At 42.8% G+C, this 23,872-nt stretch overlaps 2 protein-coding genes across 4 annotated transcripts in view; both read left to right on the top strand.

Annotated features, from left to right (window-relative positions):
* Window positions 1-396: 396 nt before the first annotated feature.
* Window positions 397-20,489, top strand: LOC106570453 (TBC1 domain family member 13). Of its 3 annotated transcripts, XR_001320672.2 has the most exons (13): window positions 397-489; window positions 3,358-3,431; window positions 3,590-3,630; window positions 3,762-3,823; window positions 8,950-9,049; window positions 9,214-9,296; window positions 9,571-9,730; window positions 12,682-12,892; window positions 13,325-13,488; window positions 13,786-13,946; window positions 14,224-14,281; window positions 14,397-14,567; window positions 16,141-20,489. XR_001320672.2 is itself a non-coding variant. In XM_014142815.2 (12 exons), exons 1-12 carry the CDS (start codon window positions 467-469, stop codon window positions 14,460-14,462), a joined length of 1,200 nt encoding a protein of 399 aa, XP_013998290.1. In that variant the 5' UTR covers window positions 397-466; the 3' UTR covers window positions 14,463-20,489. The 3 variants fall into 3 exon arrangements, 2 of the variants coding, with proteins under 2 accessions (XP_013998290.1, XP_013998281.1); XM_014142815.2 differs by having other exon boundaries at window positions 13,789-13,946; window positions 14,397-20,489; XM_014142806.2 differs by having other exon boundaries at window positions 14,397-20,489.
* Window positions 20,490-20,800: 311 nt separating this feature from the next.
* Window positions 20,801-23,872, top strand: part of LOC106570436 (ral guanine nucleotide dissociation stimulator) — a 76,305-nt gene continuing 73,233 nt past the window's right edge. The window contains exon 1 of the mRNA XM_014142779.2: window positions 20,801-23,247. Within this exon, the coding sequence (XP_013998254.1) occupies window positions 23,221-23,247 (27 nt within the window). The 5' untranslated portion in view covers window positions 20,801-23,220. The remainder of the gene's footprint in view (window positions 23,248-23,872) is intronic.

The following is a 23,872-nucleotide window of genomic DNA, read 5'->3' as shown; positions in this document are numbered from 1 at the left end:
GGGTATCTATCTAACTGGAGAGTTATAATGAACTTGTAACCAGATCTGGCATTGAACACAAAATAAGTGCACGCACTGCACATAGCTAGTGCAAAAAGCAATTCTAATTATTATTTACATAAAATAATGCAAAGTAGTAAAATTACATGAAAATGATTATGCATACATTTGGTGACGGGGCATAACTACAAAAATATAGCAGAGATCATCCAACACTGGAAAGGTGATATGCTCGTGAAGTTTACAGTGTGAGTACAATCAGAAATAGCATTTCAGTCCAACTATGATAAGTTTAACTTCAAGAAAATAAACTTCGAGTATTTTTTTTTACATATGTAATTGGGGCAAATGAATAAGCCATGTAACAGCGCATACTCATTAGAGTAGTTTTTACTAAATATTGTATGTTTCCCCATCGGACTATTTTTCTTGTGGCACACAGGTCTAGCTTTTGGATTCTTCCAACATGTCGAGCTCGTACCGAAGCAGGTGAGGTGTAGATTTGATTTATGAGTGGACAGTGGGCCATAATAACAAATTCGAGGAAATGTCATGTACGTTTGTGTTTTTTGGCAATCTCTTGTGGTGCGTTCTCTGTAGCTAATTGTTCGTGTATTATGTGGTAGACTCCAAAAGCTCTGTAGGCTCACTTTAGCCAACTAGTTAGCTAACGTTAGCTAGCTAGATAGATAACGTTAGCCCGTTGTTTCGACGAAATGGGAAGACATATGTTATCAATATCGATGAAAGTGCTCGCTTCTCTGTACTGTACTACACTGCAGACAATATCACCCCGATACCCTGCTTGAATGAAATAATTGTTTCGTATCTAGCTAACTATCTACTGTATGTGGATAAGAAACATTTTTGCTCAAGCGTAGACACAACTATCATGTTTGTCTATTTCTGTCTATTAATAGTTAGAATTAAAACTCTATACATTTAAACTTAAGGATCCCTAAAGGGCCATTTATTTCGAGGTTTTCAATGAACCAGGTAGTGGCTAACGTTAAACTGTTGAGGAAGGACTGGGCTAAGAGAATGCAGAACTTGTACTACCTAATTCCTCAAATGCAATTATGCAACTTAGGTTACTAACATACCCACATTCTCCACTGATCAAGTTATCACGACAACCTGAGACCACTTTAGACTAGAGACAGTCAAACCTGTCTGTCGTATATGACTTAATGACAGTCAAACCTGTGTGTTGCATTCAACTTAATGTCAGCTATTGATAATCCACAAGACAAAGATAAATACAGACTAGCCTAATCAAGGTACAATGTTGGTATGTTGCGTTACATTTGACCTATACAATGCAAATGCTGACAGGACATCCCTTTCAATCCTTGTAAGACAGGGTCAGTTCAAGCAGGACACACTAATTTACTTGATTTGAATCTATTTAGGGGCCTGCTATTTGTGGCTAAATAAAACTGTTCATATGCCTACTATGGTAACCTATTTTCTGTGATGGCCGAAATGTTGTCAAACTTAGGCTACTAATTATAAAGCTTCCCTTGCTTTTAGGCTACTATTCACTTTTGCTTTTGGACTTTCTTGTTCCAGGAAAATAATGGATCCAATGTTATGATAATAGATCCAATGTTATGAAGGGCAACCCACTTTAGGGTTTAATTGTGACAGCAAATCACTTTTTCCTGGTATTGAAGTTAGTGATCTGAGGTCAGGACTGGTGTCTCGTGAGGGCTGTTGCTTGTTAATAAACAAATGAACTGTATTTCCCTTTGAATAGCGCCGAGCAACTTTGCTGATTGTCTGCAGTTTTAGAGGGAGCCATGACAAACAGGATGTAGCCGTCCAGTAAAAAGATAAATAGCTATTACAGGAGAAAGGCATACTAGATTGAAATCAGAGCTTTTGCTTTGGTTCTCTTCAGTAAGTTAGAACAAAATCAGAATGTCACAGATATAGCTAGGCTATGTAGGATGGACAAATCAGAACGTCACAGATATAGCTAGGCTATGTAGGATGGACAAATCAGAACGTCACAGATATAGCTAGGCTATGTAGGATGGACAAATCAGAACGTCACAGATATAGCTAGGCTATGTAGGATGGACAAATCAGAACGTCACAGATATAGCTAGGCTATGTAGGATGGACAAATCAGAACGTCACAGATATAGCTAGGCTATGTAGGATGGACAAATCAGAACGTCACAGATATAGCTAGGCTATGTAGGATGGACAAATCAGAACGTCACAGATATAGCTAGGCTATGTAGGATGGACAAATCAGAACGTCACAGATATAGCTAGGCTATGTAGGATGGACAAATCAGAACGTCACAGATATAGCTAGGCTATGTAGGATGGGCAAATCAGAACGTCACAGATATAGCTAGGCTATGTAGGATGGACACAACTCTCTGATGTTGTAAAGCTAACCCTGTCTGTTCTACATGCACCTCTTTCTATAAGCGAACACTGAGCGTTCAGCTTTAGCCAAAGCCCCGCTGTGTAGCCTAAGCACTGCTGTATAGCCTAAGCCTTTAATACTTTTGGGCTAAATCACAACAATCAATCAACCCCAATCTATTTTTGATTTCCTCAGGGAGAATCAATGCTTATTTTCCTGTTAGTGGTAATGTAGCCTAACCACCACACCAATGGGTCCTGTGATATGGCTCAATTATCAGCTGATCATGACAGGAGGACAGACAGCCTGCATTGATCATGAGTTCACATAGGTGTCACTGTCCCCATGCAGTCCAGCTGTCAGGAGGATGTTTGCATGTATAAGCTAGTGGCGGTACTGTATATTTAATGAGTAATTCAAGTGTTACAAACTGTTAAAGGGGCATTCTGCCAAGGTCCCTCCATTTAATATGCTTTTTTGTACCATAAGAACAGTTGGAGCAGGTTGTGTTGGTAAATCTGCATTTCAAAGACTGTTACCTTAGCAGCTGTCTGAGGTGGAAGTGGACAAATCAATTATGTTGTACTGGGGGTCTATGGCTATTGGTACCAAGTTAGTGGGGAGGGGCAATTGGTCAGAACCCCCTCCTTTTCTAGCCACACGAATGACTCCCCAGGGAATGTATAAGGTAACACATGAAACTGTGCTGCCCTGTGTAGATTGCATCTTTCCTTCTCATAGATAAATAATCATATGAGTCTACCCACCTACAACACCCTCTCCTGTTTGTCGGTCTGCTACATGTGCATAATCTGAATGAGGCATTATGGGAATGTGTCCCTCCTTATTCTTCATGGGAGGCATTAAGCCATGTCTGTATATTTTAAGATTTACATGAATGCCGCACACAGTATGCTTCTTACACCACAGCCTATATTGATGTTATTTTTCCCTTTCTTGTACAATTAAAGGATCCAGGAATTCAAGGTGGCCTTGAGTGAAGAGAAGCTAGACTTGAATGCACTTCGGGAACTTTGCTTCAGCGGTGAGAAAAAACTTTCTTTCATCTCTAGAATGTAATTTTTTCATGTGTTTTTACTTAGTTTATGTTATGTCTCCTTATTTCACTTTATCTTGTCCTTTATTCATCTTTTTTTTCTGTCATTCCTCCTTCTCTCCTCCACCCTCCTATATCTCTCTCAGGTATCCCATTTGAAGGAGGCATCCGTGCACTTTGCTGGAAAGTGAGTTGCTCCATCCCTTTTAATAGAGATCTACAGTATGTAGTTTTAAGATTAGAAAAACAGGCTGAAACTAATACTATCTGTGAGTGATTGGGATTCTTATTTTGGATGACTTGCTTTCATGTTTCCAGGTCCTTCTTAACTACCTGCCTCTGGACCAGACAATGTGGGACTCCTTTCTCAAAAAGCAGAGGTAAAAACATCTCCAGTACTGGTGGACATCAATTATTTATCAACAGGAGGAATAAGAATAAGAAATTTGTGCACTTGCAAGACCGGTTTGAAATAGGGCTGTGCGATATGGCCCAAAACTCATATTTCTATATTTTTTTTTCAAACTTATGGAAGATTCACGATATACAGTGCATTCGGACAGTGTTCAGACCCCTTCCCTTTTTCCACATTTTGTTACGTTACAGCCTTATTCTAAAATGGATAAAATAAATACAAATCCTCACCAATCTACACAAAATACCCCATAATGACAAAGCGAAAACTTTTTTTTTTTTTTTTGATCGTTTTTTTCCAATCTATAAAATTTTTAACAGAAATACCTTATTTACATAAGTGTTCAGCCTCTTTGTTTATGAGACTCGCAATTGAGCTCAGGTGCATCTTGTTTCCATTGATCATCCTTGAGATGTTTTTACAACTTGATTGGAGTCCCCCTGTGGTAAATTCAATTGATTGGACATGATTTGGAAAGGCACACACCTGTCTATATAAGTTCCCACAGTTGACAGTACGTGTCAGAGCAAAAACCAAGCCATGAGGTCGAAGGAATTGTCTGGAGATCTCTGAGACAGGATTGTATCCAGGCACAGATGTGGGTAAGGGTTCCAAGAAAGTCCCGAAGAACACAGCATTAAAGCGAACTGAGCAATCGGGGGAGAAAGGCCTTGGTCAGGGAGGTGACCAAGAACCCGATGGTCACTCTGACAGAGCATCAGAGTTCCTCTGTGAAGATGGGAGAACCTTCCAGAAAGACAACAATCTCTGCAGTACTCTACCAGTTAGGCCTTTATGGTAGAGTGGCCAGACAGAAGCCACTCCTCAGTAAAAGGCAAACCAAGATTGAACTCTTTGGCCTGAATGCAAAGTGTCACATCTGGAGGAAACTTGGCACCATCCCTACGGTGAAGCATGGGGGTGGCAGCATCATGCTGTGGGGATGTTTTTCAGCGGCAGGGACTGGGAGACTAGTCGGGATCGAGGGAAAGATGAATGGAGCAAAGTACAGAGAGATCCTTGATGAAAACCTGCTCCAGAGCACTCCGGACCTCAGACTGGGGTCAAAGGTTCACCTTCCAACATGACGACAACAACCCTAAGTACACTGCCAAGACAATGTAGGAGTGGCTTCGGGACAAGTCTCTGAATGTCCTTGAGTGGCCCAGCCAGAGCCCGGACTTGAACCCGATCGAACATCTCTGGAGAGACCTGAAAATACTTGTGCAGCGACACTCCCCATCCAACCTGACAGAGCTTGAGAGGATCTGCAGAGAAGAAGGGGACAAACTCCCCAAATACAGGTGTGCCAAGCTTTTGGCGTCATACAAATCAAATCCTATTTTATTGGTCACATACACATGGTTAGCGGATGTTAATGCGAGTGTAACGAAATGCTTGTGCTTCTAGTTCCGAATGTGCAGTAATATCTAACAAGTAGTCTAACAATTTCATAACAACTACCTTATACACACAAGTGTAAAGGAATTAATAAGAATATGTACATATAAATATATGGATGAGAGATGGCCGTGCGACATAGGCAAGATGCAGTAGATGGTATAGAGTATATACAAATGAGATGAGTAGTGTAGGCTATGTAAACACTTTATAAAGTGGCATTGTTTAAAGTGACAAGTTATACATTTTTTACATCCAATTTTTAATTATTAAATTGACTAGAGATTTGAGTCCGTATGTTGGCAGCAGCCACTCAATGTTAGTGATGGCTGTTTAACAGTCTGATAGCCTTGAGATAGAAGCTGTTTTTCAGTCTCTCGGTTCCAGCTTTGATGCACCTGTACTGACCTCGCCTTTTGGATGATAGCGAGGTGAACAGGCAGTGGCTTGGGTGGTTGTTGTCCTTGATCTTTTTGGCCTTCCCGTGACATCGGGTGGTGTAGGTGTCCTGGAGGGCAGGTAGTTTGCCCCCAGTGATGCGTTGTGCAGACCTCACTACCCTCTGGAGAGCCCTGCAGTTGTGGGCGGTGCAGTTGCCGTACCAGGCGGTGATACAGCCCGACAGGATGCTCTCGATTGTGCATCTGTAAAAGTTTGTCAGGGTTTTCGGTGACAAGACACATTTCTTCAGCCTCCTGAGGTTGAAGAGGCGCTGTTGCGCCTTCTTCACCACACTTTGTGTGGGTGGACCATTTCATTTTGTCCTTGATGTGTACGCCTAGGAACTTAACTTTCCACATTCTCCACTACTGTCCTGTCGATGTGGATAGGGGGGTTCTCCCTCTGCTGTTTCCCTAAGTCGACGATCATCTCCTTTGTTTTGTTGACGTTGAGTGTGAGGTTATTTTCCTGACACCACACTCCGAGGGCCCTCACCTCCTCCCTGTAGGCCATCTCATCATTGTTGGTAGTCAAGCCTACCACTGTTGTGTCATCTGCAAACTTGATGATTGAGTTGGAGGCGTGCATGGCCACGCAGTCATGGGTGAACAGGCAGTACAGGAAAGGGCTGAGATTGGTCTGAATACTTATGTAAATGTAATATTTCAGTTTTTTTATTTGTTATAAATTTGCAACAATTCTAAACCTGTCTTTGCTTTGTCATCATGCTATTGTGTGTAGATTTTTCCTGGTTAAATTCCCAATCTGGCCCTCATACCATCACGGCCACCTAATCATCCCCAGCTTACAATTAGCTCATTCATCCCCCTCCTCTTCCCTGAAACTATTCCCCAGGTCGTTGCTGTAAATAAGAATGTGTTCTCAGTCAACTTACCTGGTAAAATAACGGTTAAAAAAAATAAAAAATACAAATTGATGAGGGAAAAAAGCAATTTAGAATAAGGCTGTAACGTAACAAAATGTGGAAAAAGTCAAGGGGTCTGAATATTTTCTGAATGCACTGTATATCTCAATTTACTTTTTTTCTCCTAATAAGCTTTGTTGTACAATTAAAGGTCAAATACACTGCATTGAAAACAGTCAGCACTAATGTAATGAATTCAGAGCTTGGTAAATTATACCTAGGCTGAATATATTCCTTCCACAACCATAAGACCCACTAATCATTACATTATTTCATCAAAATAGTTGTACCTGCTTTTTTGTTTTTTGCAATTGTCACTGATCTGGCTTTCAGGTCTGTCTATAAAAATGCCCTTTTTGTTACCAGAATGTAACCAGAACCATGCATAAGATTAGAGAATAAACACAGGTTTCATAAACACATTTTATTTATTTATTTAACCTTTATTTAACTAGGCAAGTCAGTTAAGAACAAATTCTTATTTACAATGACGGCCTACCCCGGCCAAACCCGGACAACGCTGAGCCAATTGTGCGTCACCCTATGGGACTCCCAATCACGGCCGGATGTGATGCAGCCTGAATTTGAACCAGGGAGTGCAGTGACACCTCTTGCAGTGAGATGCAGTGCCTTAGACCGCTGCGCCACTCGGGAGCCCAATCTCTCAAGCACAAGCCCACGTGATAGTGATTAGCCAGCTAATATTTATATTTCAAATTTATCCAACTTGGATCTAGGTATAATTAAACAAGCTCTGAATTCCAGCTAACAAGGCAAAACAGTTGAATAGTTATGAACACAACCTTCTGTCCATCTCAAAGTGTTTAAAAGGATGCTAGCCTGTCCACTTGGTTCAGATGTTGAAATCAATTGGTCTTCCTTAATTCTCAGAATGAGAACAAGTTGCCAATTCCTTATAATTGTTTTATGCTTATTGCACATGTATAAAACACAGACTAAACAGCTAGTATAACAATCTTTATTTGACTAAAATGCTGCTAGAAATACATGGTACCGTAATGCGCACGTGCAACAAACTGAGCATACATTTTCCAGAATGAATGTTCATTGGTACATACATTTTAGTAGTTTCTGCTCTAAATTTGAGTAGTTGAAACATAAGCAGGTATGGTTCGAAAGGTTAAATTCTCCTCTATTATAGTAAAATAATGTCTCCATATGTTTCGGCGTCCATATGACCGATTTCTGTTGAACCAAACCTAAAATGCAAATAGCAAGTTGTAATGGTTTGTCAGAGAGGTGATCTCTCACCTGGGTTGTTGTGAGTGGTAGGGGGAGGGGATGGATGAAAGAGGCAAAATGAGAGGTTTCACTCTCGCAAAAATCTGTCGCCTGCCTTCCCGCCTTTGGAACAGCGACTCCCATTGTTAGGGCGGAGACATGAGCATCCCGTCATTACATACAGATGTCTGGTGTAAATGAGTAGGTGCACAGCACAGAAGGAGCGAACGACAAGAGAACAAAAAGACCAAATGAGAACAAGCGGTCATAAACGCTCCTAAAATGAAAAATACAAAACTTGATTCAGGCATTTGGAAAGTCTAATTAATTCGATATATCGCCCAGCCCTAGTCTGAATGGTTAAAGGGAAAATGAAACCATCTCTAGATGTAGTGACTTTTGACTCAGCCCTTTGAGGCCTTTTTATATAGATCATTAGAACATGAACTGATCAAGACTGAGCCACTTTGTATATCCTTCCATCTCAGCCTTTTAATCAATGACAGAATTATACCTTGGTAACTAACCAATTCTTGGTCAAGTATATCCCCCTGTCTCGCTGGAGTTTACTTTGGGAATCTTTTCTGTTGTTGTTGATTTTCCTAAACGTTCCTAGACATCAGCTGATTCATAATGGAACCTGGCCTGTTAAAATATCACACTAGAACACAACACACCCGGCTCAGCACAGCTATATCGGGTCGGCTCTGGACAGGGGATACGGTGGTGGCGATTCTGCTCCTTCTATTGGCTCCCTCTTCACTGAATTATTGAAATCCTTTGACTGTTTGATTGAGCCTGCCTGGAATGCTTTGAATGGCCCGTCCCGAAACAACCCCTAGCCCCTAGTCAATTCAGAATTCTGTTGGTATAAGAAATATGGCAGCATGTCCATGATGATGTCATTTTGCTGAGTCTAGTAAATTTCACTAAGTCCAATTGTCGGTCAAATTGAACTCCTGAAATGAGACCATTAGGATTAGCTGACCTCCGATAGTCACGGACTCTTGCGTTAATCCACAGACGTTGAGATACAATAGAATACTGTTCTTAAAATGTTGTATTTAATTCTGTGCCCACAGGGACGGTTATTCCCAGTTCCTGAAGGAGATGATTATCCAGCCCGGCATCGCTAAGGCCAACCTGGGCCTCTCCAGAGAGGACGTGACCATGGAGGACCACGTGAGTTCCTCCTCTCCCTCCTTCTTTACCCCCCCCAAAATAGACCAATTTCCTACTCTGATACACACTGCTGGGTTGTCTCGGCTAATCCACAGGAACTTTCACCTAATTTTCCCATACATTAATTTTAATTCTGTTTTTCTGACTTTCTTTCAATCTCTCAGCCTCTCAACCCCAACCCAGAGAGCAAGTGGAACAACTACTTCAGAGACAACGAGGTGCTGCTGCAGATTGATAAAGATGTCAGGTAGGTAGCTTGGCAACAAGGTAGGCACTTCTTTAGCTGACTGAAGTGAATATCTCCTTGTATTATAAGTAACTCGTCCTCCGGAGCAGGGGCGAGCATTAATGAATAGTCTATTAATGTATTCCAGTAGCCTGTCATGGAAGACCATCTCTAAATAGGCAGAAGGTCAGCAGCAGTGGCTCTCTCTCATGGAAGGAAGTCTTCTATTCCACAAAGGACAAAGAGGATTGTAACTATTAAGTGCTAACTAACTAATGTATTTCTGTAATGGCAGGCGCCTGTACCCAGACATGGCCTTCTTCCAGTGGCCCACAGACTACCCCTGCCAGCTGATCCTGGACCCCCAGAATGACTATGAGACCCTCAGGTGCCGTGTGGAACAGACCACCCTCAAGGCCCAGACCGTGGACCGCAACCGCAGCGGGGTCACCAACGTGAGTCTGACCATCAGAGAGAGAAAGTGTGTGTGTCTGTTTCATTTGGCAGGTAGCCTAGCAGTTGAGCGTTGGGCCACTAACCGAAAGGTTACTGGTTCGAATCACCGAGCCGACTAGTTGAAAAATCTGTCGACGTGCCCTTGAGCAAGGCACTTTACCCTAATAGCTCCGCTAAGTCGCTCTGGAAAAGAGCATCAGCTAAATGACTAAAATGCCAAATGTGACGAGGAATACCTGTGTAAGAATGCTGTTCATCAACTACAGCTCAGCCTTCAACACCATAGTGCCCTCCGAGCTCATCACTAAACTCAGGGCCCTGTGTCTGAAACCCACCCTGTGCAACGGTGTCCTAGACTTCCTCACGGGCCGACCCCAGGTGGTGAAGGTATGCAACAACACCTCTGCTACGCTGATCCTCAACACACTGATCCCCTCCTGTACTCCCTGTTCACCCACGACTGCGTGACCACGCACGCCTCCAACTGAATCATCAAGTTTGCTGACGACGACCTGATTACCAACAACGACGAGACAGCCTACAGGGAAGAGGGGATTGCCCGGGCAGAGTGTTGCCAGGAAAATAACCTCCCTCAACGTCAACAAAACGAAGGAGCTGATCCTGGACTACAAGAGATAACAGAGAGAGCACGCACCCATCCACATCGACACGCCCCCCTCCACATCGACACGCCCCCCTCCACATCGACACGCCCCCCTCTACATCGACACTCCCCCATCGACACGCCCCCATCCACATCGACGATGCTTCAAGTTCCTCGGTGTGCACTTCACTGATGATCTGAAATGGTCAGATCACACCTACAGTGAAGAAATTTGGCTTGGCTCCTAAGACCCTCAGGAATTTCTACAGATGCACAATTGAGAGCATCCTGTCAGGCTGTATCACCGCCTGGTAGAGCAATTGCACCGTCCGCAACCGCAGGGCTCTCCTGAGGCTGGTGCAGTCAGCCCAACGCGTAACCTGGTGCACACTGCCTGCCCTCCGGTGTCACAGGAAGGCCAAGAAGATCATCTAGGACCTCAGCCACCTGAGCCACAGCCTGTTCACCCTGCTGCCATCTAGAAGATCATCTAGGACCTCAGCCACCTGAGCCACAGCCTGTTCACCCTGCTGCCATCTAGAAGATCATCTAGGACCTCAGCCACCTGAGCCACAGCCTGTTCACCCTGCTGCCATCTAGAAGATCATCTAGGACCTCAGCCACCTGAGCCACAGCCTGTTCACCCTGCTTCCATCTAGAAGATCATCTAGGACCTCAGCTACCCGAGCCACAGCCTGTTCACCCTGCTGCCATCTAGAAGATCATCTAGGACCTCAGCCACCTGAGCCACAGCCTGTTCACCCTGCTGCCATCTAGAAGATCATCTAGGACCTCAGCCACCTGAGCCACAGCCTGTTCACCCTACTGCCATCTAGAAGATCATCTCGGACCTCAGCCACCCGAGCCACAGCCTGTTCACCCTGCTGCCATCTAGAAGATCATCTAGGACCTCAGCCACCTGAGCCACAGCCTGTTCACCCTGCTGCCATCTAGAAGATCATCTAGGACCTCAGCCACCTGAGCCACAGCCTGTTCACCCTGCTGTCATCTAGAAGATCATCTAGGACCTCAGCCACCCGAGCCACAGCCTGTTCACCCTGCTGCCATCTAGAAGATCATCTAGGACCTCAGCCACCTGAACCACAGCCTGTTCACCCTGCTGCCATCTAGAAGGTGGAGACAGGACTGGTGCATCAAAGCTGGGACCGAAAGACTGATAAACAGCTTTTATCTCAAAGCCATCGGACTGTTAAACAGTCACCACTAGACTGCCTCCGTCCAGTACCTTTCCCTCTGCCGGTAGCATACTCTTCCCGTTAGTCCCTGTCACTAGCCGGCTACCACCGGGTACTCTACCCTGCATCTTAGGGACTGCTGCCCTATGTACATAGTCATTGAACACTGGTCACTTTAATAATGTTTACATACTATTTATACAGTATATCTACTGCTATTCAAAATGTTTGATCATTAAAAAAAAAAGGATTATTGTGCTTGTTTGCATTGATTGATAGGAACTAGGAACGTATGCGTTACACTGCAACTGACATAACACCTGCTAAACTGTATATGCATCCAAGAAGATTTGATTTGTCAATGCTTCCACTCCCATAGGTGGCAGGGCGACCTTGTTTAGGTAACGCTAGGGAAAGAACTATTCAGTTGGCAGTAGTGCTGACCCTACTACCCTGTGTTATGTTCATTCCCCCACCCTACTGTTCTGCTTTAAGCAATGCGGTCACGATGCACAAGCTGTGGTGAGTATGCAAGGTCTCGGCAAGTTTGGCAAGGGGGATACTACAAAGCAGGATCAATGAGTTGGCCAGCTAACTTGCATAAATATTCTGAAATAACTTTTTATTTTTTAGAAAGTTGAGTTTGAAATTGGCATGGTGTGTTTTGTGTTGTTCGAGTTAATTACATCTAAGTTTAGCTTTCTTAATGAACTAGAAAATCAATAGTTATTTCTGGTTGTTTATTGAAGTTAGCTGGCTAACTCATTGATTCTACTTTGTAGTATACCCCACTGATGTTGGCTTGATAGCCCTATTTAACTTATGGGTGTATTTGGCTTGTGTTCATTTCCATTCTATAACAATTAGAATGGAATTTGAATTCCAATCTTTATGGATTCCCCTCGCCAATGCGTTTCTTCCATGGCGAGAGCTGTCATGCTGCTTTGATAACTGTTGCTTGTGGATAAGCAATATGGTAGAAATGTTGTTCATATTGCTCATACCCATCTAATCCTTTCAGATCTACACAAGCGCCTGCCTCGGGGGGTAGGTTGTTTCTGGACTGGGCCTAACCACCCCTCTCTCTCCTACCCATTCTCCCCTCTCCTCTCTACACACCCTTTCCCCTCTTTACCTCCCCCCTCTTCAGGTGAGCTCCCCGGGCAAGGCCCTAAACCTGTACCCTTCCAACGAGTACGAGGTGCTGCCCAATGGCTGCGAGGCCCACTGGGAGGTGGTGGAGCGCATCCTGTTCATCTACGCTAAGCTCAACCCGGGCATCGCCTACGTGCAGGGCATGAACGAGGTGGTGGGACCCCTCTACTACACCTTCGCTACCGACCCCAACGACAAGTGGAGAGGTGGGTGGAGGTGTCTTGGGAGCAGAGCAGAAGACACCTCTGTAGTGTAGATGGACTAATAAAGTACTATTCTGTTGTATTAATGGCAAATATCAGCTCTATTTGCTGCTAATTTTCTCTGATAGTCCCATTGCACTAGTCTCTGCATCAGAGTGCTAATGTTCTGTGATGGAATGGGTGTTCTGTGATGGAATGGGTGTTCTGTGATGGAATGGATCAAGCTAACTGATTCAGCACTGCCACCTAGAGGACAAATGAGGGACCACCCCTTCTTCCTGATCACTTCTAATTCTCAGATATTTATTGCTTGACCTCCATTTAGAAGTATTTTATTGTCTGTCATATATAGACAGACAGACACAATTGACACTAGTTAGGACACGATTGACTGATTGATTGACTCGTTTACTAATTGACCGTCCAACCAATCAGAGCACGCCGAGGCGGACACCTTCTTTTGTTTCACCAACCTGATGTCGGAGAACCGGGACATGTTCATCAAGAGTCTGGACGACTCACAGTGCGGCATCACCTACAAGATGGAGAGCGTCTACTCCATGCTCAAGGAGAAGGACATGGAGCTCTACATTAAACTGGTGAGCAAAGGACTGCTGGGCCCAGTCCCAAAGCCATCCCTATGCCCTTTCCCTGGGCCCTTGTTGACTCGTCTTCACGGATCTGAAAGGATACAAGTTCATAGGGATATGGGGAGGAGTGGTATAGGGGGGGTTACACATTTGATCTGTTTACCCATTAATTTTCCCCATGCACCTCCTAACCAAAACCAACACTTCGTTTGATGAATTCTTTTAGTGGGATAATGTTATGATGTTTGTAGTTATTATTGAGGCTAGTTCAATCTTTCAACCCCCTAACTCCCTTCTCTTTAACAGCAGGAGCAGAACATCAAGCCTCAGTACTTCACCTTCCGCTGGCTGACCCTGCTGCTGTCTCAGGAGTTCCTCCTGCCCGACGTCATCCGCATCTGGGACACGCTCTTTTCAGACCAGGACCGCTTCAACTTCCTCATCCTGGTCTGCTGCGCCATGCTCGTGTGAGTTCCCGTCTGTCCTCCCTAGCCACGAACCACAGCCCCCTGGGCTGGAACGCCCCTAACCCCAGATTGATCCCAGCCCCAATTCACCAAGTCTGTTGAATTGTACATGGACAAGAATGCAATGAAATTCCGGAATTGACTTGAATTTGGATGGAATTGGATAAGATTTGGGTGGAATTGGATACTAGTAAGATGCGTGTCTGCATCTTACCATATGATATGCATTGTTTGTTATTTCTGTTCTGATTAGCATGCCTGTCCTGTGTGGTTTCAGACTGATTCGAGATCAGTTGCTGGCGGGAGACTTCACGATCAACATGAGACTGCTGCAGGTAAGACCATCTGAAAGGATCTATTCAAATACAGTGGGGCCAATGTAGGAAATGTTTTAGGCGACTAAGGTGGTTTTACTTCACGTTTTAGCTGATTGTCTCTGGTCTTCTTCAGGACTACCCCATCTCAGATGTCCACACCATCCTGGCCAAGGCCAAGGAGCTTCAGGATGGGTCATAGCCACCCCTACCTCCCTTCTCCCTCCCAGGATGCACCATTAAAACTGATAACCCTGGGCACAACAAAGGAGGGAGAGGAAGACACCTGGCGCCGGGTTGGTGCAAGGTTGGTCGGAGAAACCAAACTCAGTACTTAGGCTTGTCGTCTCACTCTCACGGCCTGACAGTTTTTCCACTGGGAGGGTGTGTGGCCTCAAGCTATTTATTTTTGCACTGAACACTTGAAAAATAGTGTACAAATCTGCATATATGAAGCAGAGAAACCACAGTAACAATTACAACAGAAGCATCATTATAAAGTCTGCCAGGGCTAATATAACACTCCCAGGGTTTCTTTTTAGTGGGATGGGAATAACTTTTATTTTTATTTTTTTTACTGTCTAAGTGAACATGGTTTTTTTATCATTAAGATGAAATATAATACTTCCTTGTAAAGACTAACCACAACAACAAAATGTCCAGAGGCAAAAATGTTGCCACAGAGCGTGTAGGGTTTGCTTTAAAGTATAGATTGTTATGACATTGGGCCTCAACGCAAGCATCCTCTCTCTCTGTTTTCATGACCATGCTCAGATATTTACTCTACGCACATGAGCTACATGTCTGGACAGTTTTTATAGCTGGTTGTAATCTGATTTTGTGTCTATGGAATCGCCAATAGTAATGTATGTTCGCTGTCAAATCAATGGGGTGTGAAACTTGTTTTATCATTTTTTTGGTGTGTCATGTAGCAGAAGCTCTTATCCAGAGCGACCTACAGGTGCAATTTGGGTTTAGTGCCTTGCTCAAGGGCACATCGGCAGATTATTCACCTAGTCGGCTTCGGAGTTCGAACCAGCGACCTTTCGGTTACTGTCCTAACGCTCTTAACCACTAGGCTACTTGCCGTCCGACCCACTAACCTAACTGAAATTGATACATTGATGACGATGATAAGGTTGCTTTTGATGTGAGGGCATTACTAAGCAAACAAATCAATCCAATTAAATTGGGCATTCATTTTTTAATAATATATTTTGACTTATCTCTGGTCGCATTGAGCGGCCAGAATAAACCAGAATACATTGAACGTCAATGACATCTTGTAAATGAAGCATAAGACATTTTGCTCTGCATACTGCAAGATTATTACAGAGAACAAATGATTGATAATAGTAGCTGAATATTTATCATGGATATATGAATGACATTGAATAGCTATGATAACATTTCTGTATTCACATAATGGAGTTGACAGATAAGAGTTGAAAAATAACAGATTTAATTACTTAAAATCACCATGATTGAATGTTATAGATTATATATTTTTTTTTTAAACGCTAAGACTTACCACAAAGCTAAGACACCCTTGACATGTATTTACCTTTTCAAACAGTAGGACCTGCATAATAATGTGATACTTTAAAGTACACAGATAATGACTTGCTTTGTTTTCATCAATATTGTTAGAATGATACAACAGTTACCTTTTTACTGTTTGCGTTTCAGTAGCATTCCCTAGAAATTCCACGTATCACCATCCCTTTCAGTGGCAAGATGGTATCAGTCTACATTCTAACACTATTTCAGTGGCAAGATGGTATCAGTCTACATTCTAACACTATTTCAGTGTCAAGATGGTATCAGTCTATATTCTTTTCTTTACATATTTTTCTTCGTGGTCTCCAATTGTCTCATAGCTGCAACTCCAGTACAGTCTCGGGAGAGGCGAAGGTCGAGAGCTGAGCATCCTCCGAAACACAAACCAACCAACTGCTTCTTGACACAATGCCCACTTAACCCAGAAGCCAGCCGCACCAATGTGTCGGAGGAAACACTGTACACCTGGCGACCGTGCACTGCGCCCGGCCCGCCAAAGGATTTGCTAGTGCGCAATGGTACAAGGACATCCCTGCCGGCCAAACCCTCCCCTAACCCGGACGACACTGGGCCAATTGTGCACCACCCCATGGGGCTTCCAGGTCGCGGCCGGCTGCGACAGAGCCTGGACTCAAACCCAGAATCTCTAGTGGCACAGCTACTATTGCACTGCGATGCAGTGTCATAGACCACTGCGCCACTCTGGAGGCTTCAGTCTACATTCTAACACTATTTCAGTAACAAGATGGTATCTTCCTACTGAAAAATTGCCTAGACAGGAATTGGTACAAATTGACAGTCTGTGACTAGCGACGGTTCAATGTGGCTTTATTGTACTAAAGTGAGGTAGTAAAAGATACTGTGCTGAGTATTTTGACACTCTGAATGAAATGGGAACACTCCTAGTTCAAACAACTTGGCTTGGTCGATCAGTGTGTCTATAATCATGTCTTGATCTTAAAGGCCCAGTGCAGTCAAAAACTTGATTTGCCTGTGTTTTATATATATTTCCACACTGAGGTTGGATTCATACTGACATTGTGAACATTTTGATAATGCCCTTTTAGTGTAAGAGCTGTTTTGAAAATACTTCTTGAAATGTCAGCTTGTTTTGGTGGGAGGGAGTTTTGGCCTTCCATGTTGACATCACCATGTGGTGAATTGGTTAATAGACCAATAAGAAAGATTTCCAAACCTCTCTGCCAATAACAGCTAGTTTTCAGTTCCCCCTCCCTAGTCAGAACACTCCCTGACAGTCTTAGCCAAATTCTTGCTTGAGAAATTGCTCTTTGCTAAGAAGCTATTTTTTGTATTTTTGACCATTATAATTTAAAACAATCACAGTAAGGTACTTAATTGTTACGTAGAAATTATTTGATACTAATGTAAAAGAAAAAAAAACAGCTGCATTGAACCTTTAATGAATGTATATAAACAGTGACAAATCCCCCCTTGAAGGTTCAGTAATGACAACGAAGGAAAGTCTTGTCTTCCTGTGATTCACAAACGTTTGTTGTCAATGATGAATGGTTCTCTAGCATTTTCTCATTCTTGTCTTGCTCTTTCACAATTTTTTTTCCTTTCCTTTTTTCATTTTTTACATGCCTCTTGCCTTTCTCCCACCTCTTCCTCCCCTACTTGCCCTGTGATTTTGAGGGCTTGTCCAGGATAGGGCTAGCAGCAAGACAGTAGGCCCCGTGCCACAGTCAGCCTGCCAACCACCATGCACTGCCATTCTCCCTCTTATCATATCGCTCTGTTTCTCATCCAGCAGACATTCCATTTTTGGACCACAAATGATCTGTTTTACAGCTATTTTGAGACTGTTTTAGAAAGCAGCTCACTGCCTCTGGTCTCTCATCTCTGCCAACCGTTTGACGGTAGACAGCAAATCCTATGTGGCAAAAAGCTACTATAATTGTAGACTTGAGAATAACAGGGCTAGATAGGGAGAATGCATAGTCATCATGAAATATAAGAATATATTTTGTAACCCTGCATGTCGATGGCTTTTTCTGTAACGTTTTTCCTCCGTTGAATTTAACATGGCTGAACAGTCTTTTGTCGTTGTCTGTTTGTTTGTTACTCGCACCACAATGTCCTTGGTGTCAGATGAATGTTTGTCATGCCACTGCTACACAGGGCAACAATGTAAATTGTCCAGCGTGTTGTGCTCTGATTTGACCCCATCCTCCATTGTCTTAAAAATCCATAACGTCTTTGACTATGTGGAAGGACAACATTGCATTGTTGCCAGTGGCGATTATATAAATGTGTATAGTGATTACATCAGGAATTTGACAATGCTATGTGTAGCCATATTCTCTAAGGGTTCTTATTGTGTATTTTCAGGCCCTTTTTTATAAATGCCAAGTGCGCAACAAGTACAGTTTTTACTTTACACCCTTTCCCCGTGTTGCTTTCCCTCATTTCTCCCATTCTGCTCTCTCCCTCTTCCTGTCCATCTCTTTCCCTTCCTCCCTTCTGTCCAACTCTCTCCCTCCCTTCTTTCCAACTCGCTCTTTCCACTCTCACGTTCTCCACCCCCTCAGTGCTGTGGTTTAATGTAGCCCACAGAGCCCCAGCAGTGTGGGGTTATTAGTAACACATGGGGGTGTTTCCTCCATCCATATTGGTTTTGTAAGGTGAGGTCACCAATGGCTCTGCATCTGATGAAAAGGGAGAGGAGCGCGCTTGTAGAAGAAACATGTGGGGGCGTGAAGCAGTGTAAGAGGGGAGAGAATGGGACACAGGCTCTTTGCTACAGAGCTCTGAAGTCTGTAGGCTAGGCCAGGAAGAAAAACAATATTTTGAAAAGTATTAAAAGATTTATGAGGTTTATATTGTCTACACCCACCACAAAGATGGTGTCGTTGTTTAGCAGACAAGTGGGTTAAGTAAAGCAGAACAATAGTAGTCCCACCTTTTTTCAAAGTTTTTCTTTCGCAAAATAAAATATAGGCATGTGAACTTGGTCCATCTGGTTCTTGGTAATGGGCATCATAGTGAATTTGTAGACAACTGACAGGTCAGAGAAAGGTCAGCTTCTCTCATGGTAACTCTCTAAAATCCTTTACATGAGAGACATGCTACCAGTCAAACTGTTTCCGGTGGAAAACTGTAGAAACACTATTTTTGTTTATAGTCATGATGATTCTGATTGGTTGACTGACTGGGGACAAAATGGTCGCTCCTCTCATCCAACAAACATATTTATCAGAGTGCATTGTGGGTAGTTGGTGACCGGGGTGAGTAGCAGCATGGGGTTGTAGCATGTGTCCACTTGCCTGGCACATCAATGTTTCTGATACAAACTGTTTCCTCTCACCCCTTCTGTTTAATAGCTTGTGAAATAGGAGGTAAAAGAGAGGCGTCATGTTTAGATCGATCGTCTGTGCTTTAAGGGCTCTTAGCCAAGGGAGACTTAATCCCAACAGCATCTTCCCTGGTGAACTTGAGGGATTGGCTGAGTTCCAACGCTTCTAAATCACTTCCTTTCCATGTGATGTCTCCTCCCTCTCCTTAAAGGAAAATTCCACCCCAAAACCTATCTTTTGGTATTTGTTTCATTAGTCCATTTTTGATATAGTCCCAAAAATGTTTTGCATGTCAGGAATCAAGTTTTCAAGATGTATAACTTTCAATATACAGAAATACAGCCGGTATGATAAAAAAAAATGCATCACACTGGCTGTATTTTAAAAGTTATATATTTTGAAAACTTGATTGCTGACATGCAAAACATGCTAGCGCCTTGCCCTAGCTCCGACCTCGTGTTCACACAGCTGAAAGGACAAAACCACGAATTCCAATTTAATTCACTCAATTCAGGTCATAAATTGACCTCAACCCTAGTAGGGAGTGCTCTACAAATCTGTAAAGGTGTAGCAGTACTTTTTTTTGTTGCTTTTTTTCACTCATCTCATGTGCCTGAACAACAAATGCAAGAAAGAATGATTTGTCTTTTTTGTTTACATTTTGTGTTATTTTTGGGTGGGGAAGGTTTATGTGGGTTTTTTTTGGATCCCCATTAGCTTTTACAGAGGTAGCAGCTATTCATCCTGGGTCCACAAAAAACATGACAAGTAACAAACACTGATACACTGATAGACGAGGACAGTCACACACGGGTGGGATGGTGAGAAAACGGGTCAGAATGAATGTCTAGCAGATAAATAACTTTTCTCCTAACTTATTATATATTTGTGTGGCGGAAAACACCAGTCTCTGGTTATTAACATCAATCTTTACTCTCTCTTTCTAATGATTATCTTATTGCTACTATGTAACATTTGTATTGCTACCATGTTAAAAAGATATTAACCATGGGCAGCATTGGTCTAAGGGATGTTGTAAACTGAAGTAGCTTTTTCGAGCTGGGATATGAAGCGTCCGTATCTGATGTTATTTTTCATGTGTACTCTGCTCTGTACTCTCATCCTGAAACAGTTGAACTCTTTATGAACCGTGTGTGTTTGTTTGTATGCGTAAGTGTATGCTGCGTGTGTATGCGTGTCTGTCTGTATGACTCTCTTGTTTTTTTTTTGTTTTTTTTGCATGACTACATTTTTGTATGGGTATATACACTATCTTAATATTGGAGTTCTATACTGTTTTTTACAGTGTTTGTAACTGCACAATAAATATTTCAAAGATGGTTTAAATCAAATAATTGTGAGATTCTGTCAATTGTATCGGACGTTTTCACTATTTATGTTCTGCTTTTGACCTGTCTTGAAAAAGTATTACTTTAATTTAATTCAATCATGGCAACATTTGTAATGATTATTCAAATACTTAGGCTTTTTTGTATAAATACCTGAACCTTGATGATGGGACTATGGTTGAATGATTGGTAAAAATATACAATGAGTTCCAGAATGTAGAAATCCTGTCCCATAGTGGTTCAGTATCACTGGTTATTATACTTGGCTTGGTACGGAGCTTTCAGCAGCTTGTTTCCATGGAAACCCCTCCCTTACTTGCACCATAGGACCACTTGGTGCCCATGATTATTTTTCCTCTGTAAGCGATGATAGGTTTTTGTTAACGTTTTATAGAAGGTCCATGTTGAATTTGTCAATCTTACAAAATATCAGTCTTATGTTTGACTTGGGAAAGCCGAAATCGTAGCTGGTTACGAGAAGTCTTGTCGCATCTGCCAGACCAGGCATCACGGGAATATTCTGTATATTCTACCTGTCTCTCACACGAGCTAAACACCCAGGGATTTAAAGAGAGGAATATAACTATTTATAATTTCCGTAAAATAAATGTGAGTTATTTAACAAACATAGGGCCAGTGTGTGGCTCAGTATTGTATTTGACTAAATAGCCTACATTTTATCTACGATGCATTTGCACACCAGTATAGCATATCATATGATGTCACGAAGGCCTCACACTAGGCTATGTGATCACATTTGTTTTTAATGCCGGCTTTGAGCTTTTGGTGACAGCTACAGTAGACTACAGCAGGCACCCAATATAGATTATATTCATGTCTGTAATGTAGCTATTTCAGATTGAGGTCAAATCGGCCCTGGCTTGCTGCGCACGCAGAATTCAGCGCGAGTGGTCGTGAGGTTTGTCCGTATTCCCTCTGTTTTTCATCTCATCGACAACCGGCTGGCGGGGAGAGCGACTGATTATTCTACCCGACCGGGACTACGCCAAGGAACAACACTGGGACAATTTTGAGAATGAATGGTTTTATGCCTGCTTCGGGGCTCAGAAATGGCAATCCGCTCCGGCGCAGGGTATGCTGCGAAATTGGTGTAAAGCCCAAGACACAGGTATCCCAGCCTCGTCAATAACAGCTCGTGGGTACCGAAGCGTTCCAATTTCATTTGCTAACATCGTGCGTTGTGGATGCCAGTGATTTTTGTTGTTTATTTGTACATGTCCACCTTTCTCGTTCTGTATTTAAATGCGTCTGCTTGGCTAAGACAGGACTCGCTTCTCACCATGCTATTTATGGTTTTAGTATTTTTTTCTCAACGGAACAGCCAACACCTCAGAGGCGTATGAAGGAGGGATATGACACGGATTCCACACATCCCGAAGGAGCCTGCTCAGAGAAGAATATGAAAAAGCAAGACATTGGAGAGACCATCCATTTTGTGTCAGGAGAATATTTTGATGAAGGAGACACTGGGATAATTATAGAAACGGGAGCCTCTGGATATACATATATCGACATGGGGAGCACCCAGCTCTGAAAATACATGTTGGGCTTATTAATTGTATGATTATAATGACTTTAGGCTAATGGTTGGATCATATCCAATACAAAATCCTAAAATGTGATGGCATCTTGTCGGGAAAAATGCAATAGGAAAAGATGACCCAGAAATCAGAATCGCCCTGTCATCCATCTGTGCCTTCAGCATCATGTTATGAGGTGGAGTGGCTGCGAGAGAACATCAATTGAATTGTACATGGATATCGCAGATTTTTTTAATTCATATTTCATAATGTAACTGACACTTACATATTTCTTTCAAGGCAAACATTGAATTATTGTGTCTATCGGGATCGTATCCATTCCACTTGGTCTCCAAGTGTCAAATTAAATTAATATCTAAATGAGAATTTAAAGGGAGCAACCAAGGTATAATCGAGACTCATTTTTCGAACCAAGCAAACATCCCGTTGCACACAGATAGGGGGGCAGGTACCAGTAACAGAAAAGTCGCTGGTTCGAATCCCCGAGGCGACTTGGTGAAACATCTGTCGATGTGCCCTTGAGCAAGGCACGTAACCTTAATTGGTCCTGTAAGTGGCTCTAAATAATAGCGTCGGATACATTACTAAAATGTAAATATAGATACAGCATATAACTGTCATATGAATATATGGCCTATCCATGCATGAAGTGATGGCCGTTTGTTTTTTATTCTAATATTGTTTTTTATTCTAATATTGTCCCACTGTGATCTATTTTTCTATTTTCTCAATGTTATTTGTCCAAGCTCCGCCACAAATTTGGATAAAAAATCGGACCGCCCTGAATAGAAACCATATGTGGCCCACTTGATTTGAAACAAGTGTCTTTTCCATTACTGAGGATATTTTTCTTACTCGGCCATTAGCCTGACTTTCAAGTGCGAGAAGCTTTTTTAATGCTTACAGTCTGATTTTTAGTGAGTGCCATCAACAGAGGTGGAATTGATGACACACCTGGACACCGCTGTTGTACTCCGAGGATATTGCACTGTGCAAGCCACGAGCACTAGGCTACTACAGTCACGGGGAATTCGACACGTTTCAAGTGCGCTGTCAGTGGGTTTTTGGCTGTTTCGCTCGAAATGTGGAGAGTTTTGTTGTAGGAGTGCCTCACGACGCGTCGAGATTTGCCAGGAAAAAGAAAAGGAAGGGGATATGAATCCAAGAAGAAGATGATGATGATGATGCTGGATACACAGGTAACAAAATACTTATAGTTTGCTTTAAGTTATTGTTGGCAAAGGTGAAGTAATTCGTTTTTTTTCTTCATCTGTTGCTCTAGTTGAAGTTCTAGGCTACCAGGACAGACATTTAAAGAGACAAAGCCTGATAGCTATATAAGCCCTATTTATTTACTTTCTCACGGTAAATGCAAAAACAGCATTCAGAATAAAAACTAAGATAAACAACCTGCTAGGACGCAGTTGCTAGAATGGTTTGGAATGAATTAGCATAACAATACACTATTCAAATAACTTCCCCAGGCAGGGGATCATCATTGTATGGTCTTTACAAAAGAGATTAGGGCCTGGCACAAGGCCATGTCTTTTGTACATCTGTCATGGCATGCAGAACGAGGGCAGTGCCGGGGGACATGGGATGGTGTAGTGCACAGCACTGCCCACCCGCCTTCCTCAACATGTTGGGTCAGAAAAGCTTGTCATAAAATAGCCTAGAGTACTGTGTGTGTGTGTGTGTGTGTGTGTGTGTGTGGTGTGTGTGTGTGTGTGTGTGTGTGTGTGTGTGAGAGAGAGAAAGTGTGTGTGAGAGAGAGTGTTTGTGTGTTCCCCATACTGAATCCTGAAAAACATTTAATCCTGAGAT

This window comes from Salmo salar, chromosome ssa01 (assembly GCF_905237065.1).
Source record: "Salmo salar chromosome ssa01, Ssal_v3.1, whole genome shotgun sequence".
Taxonomy (NCBI): Eukaryota; Metazoa; Chordata; class Actinopteri; order Salmoniformes; family Salmonidae; genus Salmo; species Salmo salar.
Note: the sequence above shows the minus strand (reverse complement) of the source record. Positions and strands in the feature narration are given on the sequence as shown.

Excerpts from the sequence above, each read along its gene's own strand:
- LOC106570453 (XM_014142806.2), top strand. The coding sequence starts at position 467 with ATGTCGAGCTCGTACCGAAGCAG. Across the intron at positions 12,893-13,324 it reads CCCCAACGACAAGTGGAGAG|AGCACGCCGAGGCGGACACC; the intron begins GTGGGTGGAGGT and ends CCAACCAATCAG. Across the intron at positions 13,489-13,785 it reads TGGAGCTCTACATTAAACTG|CAGGAGCAGAACATCAAGCC; the intron begins GTGAGCAAAGGA and ends TCTCTTTAACAG.